We start from the raw sequence: 19,748 nt of genomic DNA, 5'->3' as shown, positions 1-19,748 counted from the left end.
ATATCATGGCCAACCATACCAATCAGGAATGTTATCATGACCTCAGGATACATAAATGGAAGGAAGTGATAGTTTTGCCATCCTTAGCAATAATCAGATGACTTTAGAAATGCTATATTCAGAAAAATAGAATTGTACAGGGTTCAAGAGGATAGACTGTTAATGTAGACTTCTGGGGTTCAGAACCTGGTCTTCTACTTACCAGCTTTGAGTAAGTTACTTAACTTCCCTATGCTTTAGTTTCCTCATCTGTAGGATAGGAATAATGAGAATATCTATCTTACAGGGTATTGCAGCATTAATGAAAATATATACAGCACCATTAAATAAGAAATGTTAGTACTGTAATGCCCATGATACTTCAGGAGAGTGTGGAGCATGGCATGAGGATGTGTCCACAGCAAGAAGGGAAACAGATCACGCATGCCATGTGAAGAACAGCTGGAGTAATATAGTGGAGAAGTGTTGGCAAGACCTTACACCAAAACATCTGGAGAGCAATCAAGAATATAGAAACAGGGGCAATAGTGGAACTCTAGGGAGACAGATCCCAGCTCGAATTAGGGAAACACTTTCCATCAACTACCAACGTCTATCAGTGGGAGGGGTTGTCTTCGGAGAAAGTGAGTTCCCTTCCATGGGAAGTGTTTAATCAACAGCTGGATAACTCCTTGTTTAAAGTATTCCAAAGGGATTGAAGCAAAATATACAGGGGAGAAGACTGACTTGTCAGGGTCTTAGGAGTCTCAGATGACAAAGAGTTTAATATGTCATTTGGCAGCAAATAGGTGTGTATAATAATTGATTATTTTCGGTAAACTCAATAAATCATAAAGATTTATGGCACCAGTGTAGGTTGATTTGTCATCTAGTTTTCCTCAATAAACCCGTTTACCCAATGAGGAGTAAAGCCTACATCTAGGGCTATACCACATCATCTGAATAAGTTCCCTGGCCCAATGATTCATGATAGACAACTCCAGCCAAATGCCCTCAAGTGGAAGCTATCCCTGGCTATTGCAGCTGCATTTCCTTTTGTTTCTTACAGAAGTTTCTTGAAAAACACAATGACCATTTTCCCCCTCCACAATTTGCTTGCAGTATTTCTTTTCATTCATTCCCATGTTTTGAAAGTAACATTGGCAGAAGAGAGTTTGAGAGGAGCTTTCATTTGACCCTCTGTATCAGTTTAAATAAGGTGAGAAAGTTCGGAAACAAAGAAATGGGATCACCTTTTGACCTTGATACAACTGAAGCTTTGGGAAAATTCATTATGAGCTACTCTGTTGAGTTCCTACTATGTGGCAATAATAATTTCATTTTAAAAATAAAGAAAGAGGCTAAGGCAAGCTTAATAGCCAACTCAAAGCCACATGGTCAGTAAGAGGAAAGCAGAGAGTCAACCATATGAATCTAATGCCAAATTTACTGTGCCTGATTCTTACTCCTTAGGCAACACACACACACACACACACACACACACTTACCAATAAAGATGGAAGGCACAATGTGTTTACCTCCAAGCCTATCTCAGTTGTGCTATAGCCCCCTTTTCACTTGTTCCTGGCTTACTCCCTGCATCATAGAGCCAACCACGTCTCAAATCTGGAGGGTCAGGGAAGCAAGTGTTTCATTCTATGGTCCTGAACCACCTTTCACTCCAGAAAGCATACTAAGGCCAGTCTTTGACTCTAAATACAACCCTCAGAGTTAAGAGTCTGTGCCTGTACTTCACTCTTTGGGGTAAGTTTGTCCACAGGCTCTGGACTAGCCAGTAGGATGTTCCTCCCTGTAGCTCTAGCACCCTCAGATTCCTAGCACCTGGCACTAGATGCTTCCTCATCACCACCTCAAGAAGAGGGATGTTATAATTTAGTAATTAAACCATCAGTTTTTAGCCAGAGTGTCAAGAGACATTATGCTGTGATTGGCTATGAATGTACAGCATTAGAACTGGTGCATAACTAGGAGTCTATGCTGCAGCCTGACCTTCAGGACCTGGGAATTTCATGATGTGGAATGCAAAGAAATGTGTGCAACGTGAAAGGACAGAAAGCCTCATCTATTTTTGATTCTTAAGGAGCAAAAGGAATGTCCAGTGATGAATCCCACTGTACCAAGTACCAACTCCTCCCAGACCCAGGTCTGGCCTTTTCACAGCTGGGCATATTCCAGCTATACAACATGGACCTTCCACTTCAAGAGGCTCCAACCTCCCATCCAATGTGACACAAAATGCTCATGTCAGTGAGCCTATTCAATTACCCTTCTCAGAAAATCTTTCTAGTATTCTTCATCTTCTTTTGCTATCACTTGCCACCTCCTCCAGGAAGCCTCCTTAAAGTTCACATTTATAACAGCCTCCTTGAAGTATGGCACTGTGAAATCTTTCTTGGGTTTACCTACAGATCATGGAAATCCATCAATGAATGTAATTAAGAAGTAAACTAATTGGATGTACCCTTTAGAAATAAATAATCCTAAAAGAATTGTACCAGGGTAGATAAAAATAAAAAACAGGAAAGAGCATGTCTTTTGCCTTTATAGTCAGAATCCAAATAAAGTTCACACATCATAATTAGTCAATACATCTTTTAAGTAACATTTAATTTATAGATTCTCTGTTTTATCTTTGCAATTTATTTGTTAAACACTCCATGTTGTCTGTCCTATAGAGTTTCTCACAGTCTCAATTTTGCTAGTTGATCTCCACAGTATTTTATAACGTGTTCCTCTGTTCTTTTTACTTTCTATAAATTGGATCTATGGGATTGATTAGATTCAGCTTTGGGTTTTTTGGCAAGACTAATTTGTAATTGATATTTTGGGTTATTTCTCTTTTTTGATAACAATCACTCATGATCAAAGTCTTGCTCACTACATTAGCTCATTAAAACTTGCAAAATGATGATAGTTTAATTCTAATATTCCATCATTATTAATTAGGTTAATACTTCTGTAAAGAGAAACTTTACTCAACCTACTATTTGGTTTCCCAGTGCTTTAGTTAATATCAGAAATGTAGGGTAAATGATAGATTCTTTCCCTATACTCACTAGTTTTCAACGTAATAAATTGATTCCCTACCATCTTCTAATGGTGACCAATTAGTTTTTTAAAGAATAACACTATGAAATCATGGGCTAAATATATCTGCTATATTTCCACCCATTTTAGTTGTTGTTCTGATTGATACTCAGATTGTCCTATGTTTGTCCCTTCTTCAAGTTGGTCCTTGAGTCCTTCTGAAACAATCCTGATAGTCTTTGATAGATGTCTGGCATGATTCATCTTCCATATTTCCTGCCCTAGATCTGAACCCAGACTTTTCCCTAAGGGATCTTTATTCCTTTAAGGGACAATGCTATCATTTTTTTCCCAACAATCTTAACCCACCCTGAATGCCTGTTATATCCCCACACTTCACCCCAATCTTAGAGCTCCAGACTGAGAGTCAAGGATGCAAATGAGGGATTGGAAGAGTCTCACGAATAGGATAACAGAGAGGTTGAGGCTCAAAGACGGCTGAAGGTCAAGGATGTCTGTGACATAAATGACTTCTATTATTTTGGTAGAAATAATAAAAAAATGGTATTACAATTTGAAGTGGCTATTTTGACACAGTCATGTGAAAATGTCCTGCTGCAATGCAAGCCAACTAGCTAGGAAGCTACTCAAGTAATTCAGGAGAAGCAGCATGATTAGCATTAGAGTTGAACTGACTTGGCTTTGAATCCCAGATTTACCTCTTAAAAATTGCATGACCTTGTGAAAATTACTTAATCTGTCTAAGCCTCAGCATCCTCATCTATAAAATGGGCTGGTAATAACACATACCTGATAGGGTTATCAATGTAATACATATAAAACACGGGGCCCATTACACAGCAAGTACTAAATAACTGAAAATACCAATTATCTTTTATAATTTATTATTGTTGCTAAAAATGATATGGTGACAGAGGGCAGATTCTATTAATAACGCAGTTCAAAATAGTAGCCACTAGACACCTGTGGCTATTAAGCACTCCAAATGTGGTTAGTCTGCATTGCAATGTGCTCTAAGTATAAAATATGCACTGAATTTCAAAGCCTTAGTAAGAAAAGTGTAAATGATATCAATATTTGTATTACATGTTTAAATGATAATATTTGAGGCATATAAGGTTAAGTAAAATATTATTTGAATTAATCTCTCCTATTTCTTTTTATTCTTTTTAATGTGACTACTAGAAAATTTTAAATTACATATGTGACTTACATTGTACTTCTATTGAACAGTGCTTCTCTAGGGATATTAATATTAAGAAGATATTATACACAAGATTTTGGTGACTGTTTGGATGAGGCATGAGGAATAGGGAGGGGTAACAGACACCTCTGGGTTTGAGATAAATCACTCCTTTCATGGAGCCTGTGCACCTAATGCCTTCTAACATGAAGTCACTTTTAATAACTGCTTCTTAATAGATTGATGTCCATTTTCTCAAGAAAACAGCTATATGTATTGGCTTCTTCCCCCTATAGGAAAAGAGGCAGTTCCGGGTCTTGATAGCAGACATTGGACAAGGTAACCAAATCAGTTCCTTTGGGGGAAAGAATTTACATTTATTCATATCTATCATGTTCCATACACTTAACATGTCTTCTTGCTTAATAGAAAAACAATTGTTGGAGGTGCATATTACAACCCTCATTTTTACAGGTAAGGAAAGTGAGATTTGGAGAGATTAATTAATTCACCCCATACCACATAGCAAGGAAGGAATAGAAGTAAGAGGTAAAAGCAATTTCATCTGCCTTCTTCATCCATGCTGCCTCTTTCTAAATTGGGTGCTCTTTTAGGGGTATATATGTGGATTGAAAATTCAGGTTCCCAAATTCTGTCAGTCACTCATCTTCTTAGATGTTTTCTTCTTGACCCTTGGGTTCTAAGTCCCTAATTTAGAACTTGAGAACATATGCTACAAAACGTTAAGAGACGTAAGCTCTTTAAGAAAACAATTCCAAAGTATTTAGATTATTTATAGGCTTCCTCAGCAACTGAGTCATCATCACATCAAACATTTTCCAGACAATTGTGAAAACATAGTTTTTTTAAAAAGACTAAATTAGTATCTCATTTAGTATTTCTCAAGAGTCTGTCACCATAGAATCTAAGCAGTTTGAATAGATTTTCCTTTGACCTGTAGCCATCAAAAAAGAATCATTATTCCTATTAACTGTTTTTTCCTGCTATCTTTAAGTACAGCCTTCCAGTGAGTCAAAGTAGAATTTAAAATTTAAAATACATTTTCCTTTGCCTGTTTAGTACCTTTTGCATTGTAAAAGGCTGTTTTTACAATTGGACCATTTGCTTCTAAGTTCCTTTTACCTGTAGCCTTAAAAAAAAGTATACAAGAAAATCAAAAAATACCTAATCTGGGCATCTGGCCCAGAATATCTCTGATTTATCTTCCAGCTTTAAAATGCTGCAATGATTTCTCTGAATTCTGTCTCAAATCCCTTCAGTCAGGATAATGGTCTTAATTTGGCACATTAGGTCTATTAGGATATATAAACAAATAAACTTGTTTATGTATCACATATTTAAATAAGCATATTCATATAAATAAATAGCTATGTATAAATAAATAGCGGCCAATGTCAGGCCTATTATTTTAATTAATCCTCACAACAAATTTCAAAGGTTGCATTAATATTCTCATTTTATAGATAAGAGTATTGAGGCTCAGAGAAGTTAATTAGCTTGTATCCAATGTAATACTGGGAACAAAGGGGCAGACATGGAGCTCAAACTCAGTCATGTCCACCTCCAGAGCCCATGGTTTCTTACCTCTATTGCACTTGGCAATAAAAGACATGGATAAATCAAAGGAATCTTTGTCCTGTTTGCATAAAGAAAGGGCTGGATGACTCAGTATGAGGCTGAGAACACTGAGTTCAGAATGCTGGTTTCCCCTAGAAATAGAATTTTACACGTATTATCAGTAGTCAGTTCAGAGGCTACTGGAAGAGGCTGTGGACAAATTTAATTATAGTTTACCCAATGATCGCTACAATTAGATAGAACAGGACCTGTGAACCCTATTTTCTTGCCCCTAAAATGTTTCCCTTCCCAATCCACCGTAACACCTAAAACATCCACAAGCAGATCATTAGCTCCCCTTTGGGATACAGCGGTGGTTTAACCATTGAATTAGAGATGGAGCTCTGTGGGGAGGTGGAATAGGGAGTGGAAGAAATAAGTTAGAAGAGCCTGGCTGGAAAGCTGACAACAAAGCAAGGTTGTGCCCAAGATGCCCAACTCTATAGAAATGCAGAGTCTATAGAAATCATTTAAAAGGATCAATGGAGGGCTTTCATTTTGCCTTCCCTTCTGGTACTTAATCTCCCCTCCCTCTACTTTACTAGATTTCACATGAGCATTACTGAATACAACATTTAAGAAATCAACAAAATGTAAAATAGAACCTATGTTCAACTAAAGACAGGTTAGAAGTCAAATAACTTGCAGGAACAGACATTGATTGTAATTTTCCAAAGCAGAACAAAATAAAGCTTTGTGAATGAAAACTTAGACTCATCTTTTTCAATTCCTTCATGTTACTATGAGGAATAGGAGGCCAGGAGGCAAAAGGACCCCAATTATAGATGTGTCAATAGCAGAGGTAATGCACTTCCATGGCTTACTCTTTTTTCACTCCTCTCTCCATGAAAAATTAGAGATCACATTTATGAATGTCTATGGAATATATTTAACTATGTGAACCTTTACATAGACTTTATCTCCCAAATGTAACATAGTTTTAACCCACTCTTAAATTATAATAATGTATACTTAACGCTTCCCATGTTGCAGACATTTTTCACACATTAAGTCATATATACAATGTCATATACATTCATATATTAGCATAAATATATATTGATTCACATTTATTCATGTTACATATGTTATGTACTATTACATATGTACACATATAGTATAACATTATTACATGTAACATCACAAAGTACATCATATAAATTAACTCAATCTTCACAAGAATTTTATAAGTTGTATACTATTATTATTATTGTCATCTTCATTTTACATAATAGAAGACAGAGGTAGAAAAATATTGCAAATTTTCCCGAGGCCACACAGAGAGTAAGGAATAAAGCCTGGGTTTGGGTCGCCCTGTCCATGTTTGTGCCTCAGTGCTTTACTTTCCTGCCTTTTTCTCACTCCTGCCATACTCTTTGCCCATCCCTCATTTCCCTCTCTCTTTGATGTGATGAAGAATGCAATACTCAAGGAAGAAATAAGCTGAATGTTGCCGCCATCATTCAGCAATCATTATTTCTTTGATGTGGATTTTAATATTTGGCTTGCCTAGCATAAATGTATAGGTTGAGAGAGTGTTGGTTTTGAAATGGGACAGACTTGGATTGAAATTCTGTCTTTACCACTTCATAGCTATGTTACCTGAGAAAATTTACCTACTTTTCTGAATATTAGATTCCTCTTCCGGTAAATAGAGCTCTCATAAGGGTTATGTCAGAATTAAATGAAACAATGTATACAAATGTTTTATTTATGTAGGTCTACAGAAGTACCTCACATCGTTATGCCTACACTGTCATTTCTAGATCTTCTCCATAAAGAGCTCGTACAATAGTTTAACTCCCTTGATTCTCAACTGAGAGAGAAGCAAGAGTTGAACAACATTCACCGAGAGGGGATACGTGGTTTCAGCATAAACCTGTCATCTCTATCAATCTAGGAGGCACCTGGGAGTTATGAGCAGGTTTTCTCACACCAGCTACATATGTGTGATGCTCAATAGAGGGAATGTTTAACAATGAAACTGGTTTTAAATATGTAGCATGGAAGGAATCAAACTGAATACCAATTGTGATTACCCACTTGAAAATCTCATTAAGAAATGTGTATACCTACATGTAGAGTGTGATGTGCACTGTCTGGGGAATGGACACGCTTGAAGGTCTGACTCAGGGGGATGCGGGAGGAGGGGGCATTTTTATTTTTATTGTTACACTATTTGATAATTCATTTCTTTTCTTTTTTTATTTCAGCTTATGAACCTGAACTTTTGCACCCCCATCATAAGCTGAAATAAAAAAAAGAAAAGAAATGAATTATCAAATAGTGTAATAATTATGACCCTGTAAAAATGTGTTTTCTATTTCTGCATAGAACTTTTTGGGTTTTTTGAAAAAATAAATCAAACAGAAGAGCTTGATGTATGAGCATAGCCAATCTGGAGAAAAAAATTCAGCCATTTCCTCCAAATGGAAAAAACTGACATTAACTGAGTTTCTACTTATTACCATATGTGATTTCAAATAATTCCCATGGCAATTTTGTGTGATGTCTGCTATTACTCCAGTTTTCTTGATGAGGGAAATGAGGCTCAGGGGAACGTAGCAATGTATTTAGGGTACATAATTACTATATCATGGAGCTGGGATTTCAGCCGGAAATTAACTTAAAAGCTCTTTCAACTGAACCCTGAGATGGTCATTTCTGATCCTGCTATGACTGTAGATGTGATGTAATGCAAAATTTATTTCATTATTGATGAATATGCATAACATTCTTATATCACAGACACCCATCCACATTTGTCTGGCCAGTCTGTCTCCTCCTCTAGACCATAAGTTCCATAAAAGGAGGGGCATTGTCCTCTGTGTTCATCAATATGTACCCAGCACCCAACTTCATGCCTGCCACCTACTTACATCTTCAATAAATATTTGTTGGGTGAAGAAATTAATGCTGAATTGACTGAAAGAATAGAGTTCCACAGTCATATTTTCACAGATGATGAAAGTGGAGGAAAAGGAAGTATTTTGTCTGCAATTATGCAATTACTCAGTGACGGTGAAGATTAAAAATCCAGAGCCTCTAAATAGCCCAGTGTTGAGCTCAATGAGTCAAGTCACTAGCAGGCTAAAGGACACGTACCTTATTTAACTTGGGCTACTGTCCTCCCGAAACAGAAGTCAAACACACAGGATTACATGAACAACAGTTGTTCTACCTTACATGAGACAGAGGCCTCAAGCGACCACCACACCATCTCCAGCCAGAGGAGTCCATACGTGGCTGTCTGAGCTACTGAAAAGCAGCCTGCAATAAGATTCAGAGAATCCATTCTCTCTTATTTGATTCTTCTCAAAGGGACAATAGTGTTCCGCAATGCACTTCTTTGCCGCTACAACTGGCAGCAAACAGGGCTATTCACCTAATGTTCCATACTGGGAAAGAAAGGTCTTTTTCCCTCCAGTTATGAAGGATTATTATCGAGACTCTTAAGTAGTACTTGCTAGTCCCCCAAATGATACCAACATTTAAGGGGAGGATGAAAAAATAAGAACCCACAAAAGAAATGGAAGGAACAGCTAGAGAGCAAGGAGAATGAAGAGAGCACTGTCCTCTAAGTCAAGGTTGCAAAGCATTTACAACATCTTCCTTTTTAGAAGAAAGACTTGATCAACAATATCAAATTCAATAAGCTGAGAGCATAACTAAGATGTGGAGACAATAACTGTCAGACATGTTCACTGGGAAGTCACAGCTACCTTAGAAAGAGTGGGTCCAGTAGGGCTCAAACGTTGACTTGTTATTCTGACTCCTCCCTGGACTGTGCAGTCTCCTCAGAAGCAGGTCTGAATGTCCTGGTGCCTGCAGCACCCAGTACAGTGCCTGACATATAGGTGGCATTTAATAAATGTTTGGCAGATGAAAGTATGAATGAATGAACTAAAACAAAATAAAGTATGTAGCTGATTTTGGAGGAAAACATGCCAATGACATTTAAAACTGCTCTTAGTAGGAAGTCACAATGTTTTCTAAATTAAATCACTAGGTCTAAAATTATCACCATTTATTAGGCTTCTCCCCCAAACTCCTTGAAGCCAAAACAATTCAATTCCTGTGAAGAACATATAATTTGCCGTCTGCAAAGATAAAGTCTCACATATTAGAAGCAGCCCTAAATTTCTGTGCTTAGAGTGACCTTTTGAGTTGCCAGGATGATGTCATTAGTGTTACAATTTTCTGCAAGATTAGGCATGTAATTATGTGTTAAATAGTTCTGTTGGCTCCTGCTTGCTCATTTAATAAAGCAGAGTGCATTAAGAGTATCCCATATGCGTAGCCCAAGGCCACTGACACGAGGAAACTGCATCCACTTTGCTCTTTCCCTGCTCCGTGTCTCACTCATCCTTGCAGCTGTCACCTTGAGGCCTCAGCGCTGGTAGGAAGAGAAAAGCCACTGCACAGAGTGGCACTTGCAAACCTGCTACTCTCCAGCTGACGCTTCTAGAGACAGGGAGAGTATCCATAAAGAATTCAGCTTACTGTAATCCTAGCACTCTGGGAGGCCGAGGTGGGCAGATCGTTTGAGCTCAGAAGTTCGAGACCAGCCTGAGCAAGAGCGAGACCCCATCTCTACTAAAAATAGAAAGAAATTATATGGACAGCTAAAAATATATATAGAAAAAAATTAGCCGGGCATGGTGGTGCATGCCTGTAGTCCCAGCTACTCGGGAGGCTGAGACAGGAGGATCGCTTGAGCTCAGGAGTTTGAGGTTGCTGTGAGCTAGGCTAACGCCACGGCACTCACTCTAGCCTGGGCAACAGAGTGAGACTCTGTCTCAAAAAAAAAAAAAAAAAAAAAAAGAATTCAGCTTAAATGAAATCAGAACCCAAGAGGTTGTAGCAGTGTTCCTCACCTTAGCTGCACATCAGAATCACCTGAACAGCTTTTAAAAATATATTGACACCGGAACTTGGCCCCAGAGGTTCTCATTGGTCACCCCAGGCACCAGTAATTTTTAAAAGTTCCCCCAGGTAATTCTAATGTATGGCCAGCATTCGTAGGCACTGTCTTTATGCTTTTCTTGCTCAGAATGGATATCAGAACATATTGCTAATTACGAGATACTTCAGATTTTATCATCTCAATGTCTCAGAAAACCGCTTTTCATCTATTGAGAATCACCGACCCATTAAAAAATATCAATGGTCTCAGTGTAGAAGTACAAATCAACTTTTCGGGATGTTGGGTTTTTTTTTTTTTTTTTTACAAAAAGAGAAAATCCAATCCATTTTCGTTTATATTTAATAATGGAGGTGGGGAGGCAAACTACTGTTTAGTATGCACCTATTATGTGCCATGATCTACTTTAGGTACTTTTGCATCTATTGTCTCATTTAATCTTCTAAGCAGCCCAGAAAGGCAACTGTTATTATTCCCATTTTTACAGTTGAGGAAACTAAAACTCAGAGATGTTAAATTGACTTGTCCAAAGTCACACAGTTGGTCGGTGGTGACGCCAGGTGGTAACGAGGAGCCCCAGCTGGTGCTTTTGCTCAGCTTCTTCACTGGGCCATGCGGCCTAAAGAAAACCTGACTGCATAATAATTCAGCAATAGAAACTTTCCTCCCAAGTCAATGAAAGGCACAGAGGGAGCAGGACAGTCAGGAGAAGGACAGATAAGGAGTGGGGAGTGGGAAGAAGCAAAGTGGGAAGATGCTAAGGAAGAGTCAGCTGCAACCAGCTAGGACATGAGGCCAAGTCATACCAGTGGCCACATTTCCCAGTACATACTTAGATGGTCAAGGCAGCAAACACAGCCAGTGTATTACTCTGTGTTCTGCACTGTGCCATTAAGGTCCCCAAGACACAGCTCTGCCCTAGAGATGCTTACGACCTAGCAGGGAGGCAGAATTGCACACAAGCAGCCTAAGTTGTGCTTTGCCTTAACAGAGCTAAGTACCAAAAACTGAAAGCAGAGATGAGGAAGCTGCTCAGGTGGGTCAGAGAAGGCTTCACAGAAGCGGGGACATCCAAGGTGGCTTTGAAACAGGATACTCATTCACTAGGCAGGGAGGGAAGCAGAAAGAATGGCTGGAACTGAGTCAGGGAGGCAGAAATTATCAAGGTGTGTGCTTAAGACATGGAAAGAGGCCGTTTATAAATTCCTGAGACAAGAAATTGTCACATTCTTACTGACCCCCTACTTTCAATCAAGGCTGAAGTTACATCTTTTAAGGCTTTGGATTTTTCAGACTGTACTCATCTGTAGTCACATTCAATGGCTCTGCCAGGTTCTCCCCAGATCCTACGTCATTCAGTGATGGAGTTAGATCCAGGTTTTCTCCCCTTTGCCCACAGCCCTGTGCAGCTGCTACTACAACACAGATCTCTGTTTCGTGCTAGAATTACGAATGACAAAATTTTATAAAGTACTTTTTTTTTGTCTCTGTATCTCTTCCTAATCACAATTCAAATGGAAAGTTCCTTGTCTTATAAAATGAACAAAGCTGAGTTAATTACTTAAGGAGTTCAGGGGGCTGTCTTTGAGCTAGAAGAGAACCCCCAAACCAGCTTCCATTAAAATATTTTGAATTCTAGGTGTTTGTTTGAAGCTTGGAATTTTTTTCAACCTCCACAGAACCTCTATACTATTGTCATTAAAGCAGCTACTCCCTTTCATTTTAATTAGAAACAAACTTAGCAGGTTTTAAATAACAGTTTATCTTTATGAAAGAAAACTGGAGTAGAGAAGCTCCAAATGCACTTACTAGAATAACTCAAGGAGTCATTAAGTCCTTTTCAACAAGATTTAGACAGTTCACTAGAAAAATACAACTTTCATCTCCCTCTTTCAGTATCATCTGAAAACAACAGAGCAAAGACGCAATGCTAGAATAATGACACATAGTCTGACAAGTATTCTAAATTTATTGAAATCACTGCAGCCCCTTCACTTGGAGTAATTTCAAAGCATTTATAATTTGTATGGTGTGTCTATTAAATGCTGGCTAATAGCCAGTGACAGGACAGTGCTAAGTAATTTATTGGTTTACCTAGACTCAAATTGTGCCACTTTTCTTTGTCTACCCCATGCCACAAGCCTTTCGAATAAATCACTAAAGCCATCAGAGGATTCTACCAGGGTCCATGTGAAAATAACTTCCCAAAAGTTTAAACCAATCCTCATTCTTATAAAGTAATTCATTCAATTTAGATTAAAATCATTCTTATCTCCTGAAGGATAACTCGTTTTAATAATGGATTTAATTCTATTCTACCTGATGTTTTAAAGATGTGCAAAAAGGAACATAAATAACTTTATCCCAGATCCAAGTCATTTAAAGAACTAGCAGATTCAGTTCCTATATCTTTCTAAAACTATCTAGGGCATCCATTCAGGTGGATCCTCTCATTCTTGCCTTTATCCTAGGAGACCAACTGTGGATGTATGACTTCTCGCATCTATACTGGTTACTAAACCCCTACAACCTCCTACAGCCTCTGTTCCTTATATCTCTGATGCTGATCCAAGAGTTATAGAAGACCTATTCCCAGACCTATTCCCAGAAAGTCAATACACAATGACTTAGTATATGCTTACATTCATTCTTCAATTTATTGAATCATAAAATATTGGAGCTGAGAGAGATCTTAGAGGTTATCCATTTCAAACTCTCCATGATACAGATTACGCCCTAGAGAGGTTAAGTTACTTTCTCAAGGTCACACAGCTAGTTAGTGACAAAATTGGGCCTATAACCAACTACTTACTCTGAGTACCTGCTCTGAGCCCTTGCTACTCACTTTTGTCTGCCGACTAGCAATATGGACATCACCTAAGAGCTTATCAAAAAGGCAGGATCTCGGGCCCCACCCCAGATCCACTGAATCAGAATCTGCATGGTAACAAATCCTTGGTAATCTGTATGCACTTTACAGTTGAAGAAGCACTGGGCTAGACCATAATGTGTCTTTCTCTAGAAAGAATAAGAGTTGGAGGCAAGCCAGGCACATTGGCACACACCTGCAGTCCCAGCTATGTGGAGGCCAAGGTGGAGGATCACTTAAAGCCAGGAGTTTGAGGCTACAGTGCACTATAATCAAACCTGTGAATAGTCACTCCACTCCAGCCTGGGCAACATAGCGAGACCTCATCTCTAAAAATAATAAAATAAATGAATTAAATTTAAAAATTTTTTAATTATGAAAAAGAATCGGAAGCAAGCAGACAATTTAAAGCATAGCTTCACTTTTTCTAAATGTAAGCAAATATCTCACCCTTCTGAAAGCATCGTTTATAATCTGGAAATAATATCACTACCCACCTTGTGGGGTTTTCATGGTATAAGAATAACATAGACATATACATATGCATTTCATGCTATATACATAGATTATATATGTAGAGTACCTGGCATATAGTAGATAATATGGTATATAGTGGCTAACATTATTTCCAGGCTCATGCTTATCATTAATATTGTGCTTAACCAAAATGAAAACCACTAATGACTGTGCATCCATTAAGAAATCACCTTTCTTCTTTCCTTTGTTCTAATGTATTAATATCATTTTAACTTTTATGTGTGATTAAAATTTCTATATGTCATGTTTCTTACTCCCTAGACAATTATTATGTAGAAAATATAGAAAAATCTAACTGTTTTTAATGCTGAGTTTGGAAATGAAAAAACTTCTCCCAAAGCCAAGTCATAACCACAAGAACAAAATATTCCTAAAATATCTTGACTATGGATCCTATAAACCTGGTCTCCAGGAGCCAGTGAGTATCTGCTGCCACTGCTGCTATAATTTTCTTAGGCAGAGACTCAACTGCCAAGGGCAGAACCCACAACACCAGCAAAAGTCGAACACATTTAAAAGGTGATGTTTCATCACCAACATGTCACATCTGTCAGCATTTTTAAAAAACAGTTTGAAAAGGAAAGGAGTAGAAGTTTAGTATCCATATCTGAACCAAATTTTGGAAAAATATAGCATACTGCAGAGTATGACCCATACCAAACTTGTATTTTTGAAAAAGACATTTCAGGGAAAATGATTTAAATATCAATTAGAAAATTGTGTCTTCCTAAGGCAGTGGCTCTCAACCTCAGCAGTGCATTAGAAACAACTAGGGAGCTTTAAAAAATTGAATGCAAATTTCTGAGGGAGGGACCAAGCTTCAGTGGTTTTTAAAAGATTCCCAATCATTTTTAATGTGCATCCAGGATTGAGAAGCACTGCGTCCACGGCATCAGAAACCTAGTGTCAATCCAGTGAGAGCTATTGGTTGCCTTTAATATGGAGTTCCCAAAACTTCAAGTAATGGATTTAACTCCAGTGTGTACCTCTTCTAGGTCTTTTCGCCATTCCTCCAGGACTTCCACTGTAAGGAAAGGAGCCCCTGGACCAACATCCCCTAAGATGTTTATATGGACCAGTGGCCGGACCTCTTCATCTTACAGACACGATGAGAAAAGGTAAATGCAATGGGACACTGGGCACTTTTCAGAAGCATTTAGCATGACTCCCCAGGGAGTTTGGCTACAGGAAAGCATTAGGCAACTGAGCTTTATGCTTTTCAACGTGGGGATGGAGGAGGGTTTCAGACGCTTTGGCTTTCCTCCTCCTTGCACTTCACATGCTCACCCCCCACACAGTGTTGCAAAGACTGTTCCCTGTTAGAAATGCCTTTCACACATGCTCTTCTCTTAGCTAACTCCAGCTCTGCCTTCAGACATCCAATCAGAACCTCCACCCGCATCATGCTCTTTACTCAAACAGACTTTTATTTCCAGCACTTTTTGGCTTTGCATCACCTAACACTGTGCCTGGCACACAGTAGGTGCTCAACAAGCACTGACCAGAGTGATGAAAATTGCATTTCTGGGCACTGGATGTGTGTCAGGGAAGAAAAACAGAAACTATGAGAGCATGAAAAGAGGATCAACAAATCCACTGAGCCCTCAGAATCCTTGGAAGAATAGCCTGGCGGGAGGGGAGAAATGAGGGAATAAGAAGAAAGATAAAAAGAAAAGTAGTGTTAATGAAAGATAAAACGACAATTACGCAGCTCAATCCAGTCCTCTCACTTGGGCTTAGGGAGTAAATGTATCCATAAAATTCTCTAGCCATTTTTAAATAGTCTCTCTCTTTCTCATTGACCTTGTACTATTATTTGGGTTAGGTGAAGCTAAATTGTAAATATAACTGCCTTTAACAGCATATTGCAACTTAAGCAAGTTGCACATCACAGAATCTGATAGAAATCGGGCTTGATAAATGGTGCTGGGAACAAGGAGAAGGACCTGAAGGAGGTTTACTTGAATATTGTTTTGAGAGCTGGTACTTTTAGTTTTCCTTTTAAAACCTGAATTGCCCTGCAGATAAAAATCCTTTGAAAAATTCCAAAAGCAAAGTTGTTCTTCACAATAATTATACATTACTGTAAAAATTCAGATGCAACTTGAATATTCACAATAGAAAATCTGTTAAATAAATCATTGGATGTAATATATCACTCAGCACTTTAAAATGTTTTGACATAATAGTAAATGCAAAAAGCAAATTGAAAAATTGCATACAAACTATTATTGCAGCCACAAAAAAGATACATAGGCCAAAGTCTGGAAGGAAAAGCACGGTTTTCACTTCTCTACTTTTCAAATGCTTTGTAATATGTTATATTACCCTAATTATGAAAAAAATAATTCAAGGAATTTACTTGATATTCAAGTAAAATTACAGCCCAGAAGGCAACTAATAGTCATCTCTAGTTTTTTGCTACTTTTTCATTTGCTTTCACGTTGAATCATCTTTCAGCAAGATGTTTACTATAACACTATCAAATTTCATGTATCATTTCAAAATTCCATATTTTATATGTAATTTTCCCATTTCCTTTAAAAAAAACAGGCCACTACCAGTAAAGGGTGGAAGGGCAGAGATTTGGCCCTGCAACTGAAGTGTCAAGACCAAATCCCAGAGTTTTGTTGCCCTAGAAGAATATTGTGACTGTCCGGCCAGCCTTCCTAAAATTCTGAATGCTTTATTAGACTAGCAAGCAAAGTATATTTCTTTTGACTTCTATTTAGTCTCATCAAATAATTTAATATTACTATTTTTATGAACAAAAGAATTAAGAGTTAAGAAGCAATTACCATATACTGTACATTTTAATTAAAGTAGTCTCTTAAAACATTCTCTTTATAAGTTATAGATTATTATGGCCATTTTACAGATGAGGAAGCTGAGCCTCAGAGATTTTAAATATCTTCCAAGGATCCAACAACTAGCCAGTGATGGAATTAGGATTTGAACCCCAGCTCATGCTCTCTCCCCTGAAGCCCAGGGCCTATACAGTCACTTGTCATACAGGAGATATTTGGAGTGGCGGTGAACAGCCAAAACCACACGAGGAAAACTGTGTTAAAACAGAGTTGAATATTGTATATCAAAGAACATACTAAACATGTGACTATGGCATATTGGCAATATTTGTGGACTTTAAAAGGAGCAAATAATTAGCTTAATATTCCACATCGATAAGATTCTAAGAAACGTAAATTACTACTTTAATATTTTTATTCTCAAAATATGATTTCAGTAACTATGAGATTTATAGTAATTAAAATATTGACTATGAAAAAATCGCTTGCAACAAGCTTTATTTATGGGGTAGGGTGCAAAAGCTTCTGAAATCAATCTGTGTGGCTTTATACTATAAAGGAAACAAGTGAAAAACAGTTAGCCAGCGAATACAAACAATAGAATCTGCCACTAAGTCAGTGTCCTTAGTCTAATGTCGGTTCACTTGTCTATGTCTCTTTCCTGACCACATCTTCATCTTTACTGCCTAATTCGCGAACTCTTGGAAGACAAGACTCAGATTTTAAAACTGAGCAGGATCTGCAGCCCTATTTAAGATGCTCTTGGTGGCAACAATCATGGTGATAATGAAGATGATGATGGCTGATAATGGATCTAGATAATTAAAGTTCTCAAGTTAATTATTTGGAAATAAGTAGATTGTCTGGCACCACTGCACCAAATTGCTGGTAATTATTCCACCCTGAGTGTCTTCTCACTCTGCAAATCTGGCCTTTTCGTCTGCCCAGCTTCTCCAGCTGGGTTCCTGCAGCAATCCCAGAGGCCAGGCATCCCTGAATGATCAGCTCCACTCCACACACCTCTTGCTGAGACCAGAGCCAACTTGTCAGGATGTTGGATTCCCTGGGATTCCTCAGACAGTAGAATACCAGGAAACCAGATTAAGTGTACACATAGAAATTAAGTGGAAGGAAAAGTTCACTACAAACTCTGAAACCAAATGTTTTATTGCTCAGAAGTTGTTGAAGTCAATTTTACTTTTTTTTCATTATTTTAATTCAAAGCTAGCCCTCTTTCTGTTCATCTGCTATATGCAAAACACTGATTTCTATCCTCATCCTCCATTCTACAAGCTCCACAATAGGAAGGAATATATCTTCCTCTCTGAACAAACTTCTATGTTAGGTGAATTTACTTTAACCCCTAAATTGAGGGTGGCAAAATAAAACAACAGAATAACTAATTTAGAAATTTGAGAGAGGTTATTCAGCTAAAGACATTACAGACTATTTATCAAATATTCGTAGCTGTTTTTATTATATATTGAAGTGACACAAAGGAATATTTTTTATATATGCCAACATACAAATAATGATGGTATTATGAACATCTGGCTACCCATCACTTAGCTTGAAAAATAAAACCACCAGAATTTTTGAAGCCCTTGAGAATGCTTTCCTAACACCATCCTACTCCCTATCCCACCCATCCCCACTGAGAGATAATCAATATCAAGAATTTTGTGTTTAGCATTCCCTTGCTTTTCTTCATGAGTTTATCACATTTGAATCTTTAGACAATATATTGTTTACTGGGTAATGTTTAGAGACTTTATCTATGTGGAATCATTTCATATTTATTTTTCTGCAACTTAAACTGTTTTTTACCAAACATTGTGTTGCTATGATTTATCAGTGCTGGTGTGCATAGCTATAGTGCATTTTCTCTGCCAGGTTGTATGCCATTACCCAAATGTACACCCATTTATTCATCTGGTCTGCTGCTAATGGACATTTGTATTACTTCCAGTTCTTTCATCATTACCAACAGTGTGGCTATAATACTTTTTATGCATGTCTGTCTCCTTGTGCACATATATGAACATTTCTTAGGATTCATACCTAACATGGGAATGGTTGGTTTAAAAGTATACACAGCTTTAACTTTAGCAGATAATTCTATGGCTTTCCAAAGCAGACGTACATGTGATTCCCATTGTTTTTCAGCCTCATGTAGAGTTTTTAGATTTCTAATTTTCATCAGTCCAGATGATATTTTAAGCTTAAGTCTTGTTTCTCAGATTAGTAATAAGATTGAACCTATTTCTTTAGTCCATTAGTGTGAAGTGACTGTTTAAATATTTGGCCCATTTTTCTACTGGATTGTCTTTTTTTATTGATTTGTAGGAATTCTTTTAAAAAGTCTTTCTTAATCCTTTACCTGCTTTACATATACAAATAGCTTCTCCAAGTTTGGGGCTTGGCTTTTCACTTTCTTTATGACATCTTTTGATGGATATATGTTTTTCATTTTAATATATTCCAAATTAACACATTTTTAACATTTTGAAATCCCTTCCTACTCTAGGTTCAGAAGGATAGTCTCCTGTACAGTTTCTAAACATTTTGTAGCTTTACCTTTTACAATTAAGTCTTTGATCATCTGGGATTGATTTTTGTGTGGTGTGTAAAGTAGGAGTCCAATTTTTTTAATATGGATAATCAATTGTCCCTGCACCACTTATTAGGGAGTTTATCCTTTCCTCATTGACCTAAAGCCACAGAAGTCATATATTGCACTTG

General features: G+C 37.6%; 1 protein-coding gene across 2 annotated transcripts in view; it reads left to right on the top strand.

The window, feature by feature from the left end:
• The window catches only part of KCNMB2 (potassium calcium-activated channel subfamily M regulatory beta subunit 2), a 347,713-nt gene that overhangs the window by 301,150 nt on the left and 26,815 nt on the right, over window positions 1–19,748 (top strand). For both annotated transcript variants that reach the window (XM_069472917.1, XM_069472916.1), the window contains exon 2: window positions 15,195–15,317. In XM_069472917.1, coding sequence (XP_069329018.1) covers window positions 15,262–15,317 — 56 coding nt within the window. In that variant the 5' untranslated portion in view covers window positions 15,195–15,261. The remainder of the gene's footprint in view (window positions 1–15,194; window positions 15,318–19,748) is intronic.

The sequence above is a fragment of the Eulemur rufifrons genome, chromosome 7, assembly GCF_041146395.1.
Source record: "Eulemur rufifrons isolate Redbay chromosome 7, OSU_ERuf_1, whole genome shotgun sequence".
In the NCBI taxonomy this organism is placed as follows: domain Eukaryota; kingdom Metazoa; phylum Chordata; class Mammalia; order Primates; family Lemuridae; genus Eulemur; species Eulemur rufifrons.
Note: the sequence above shows the minus strand (reverse complement) of the source record. Positions and strands in the feature narration are given on the sequence as shown.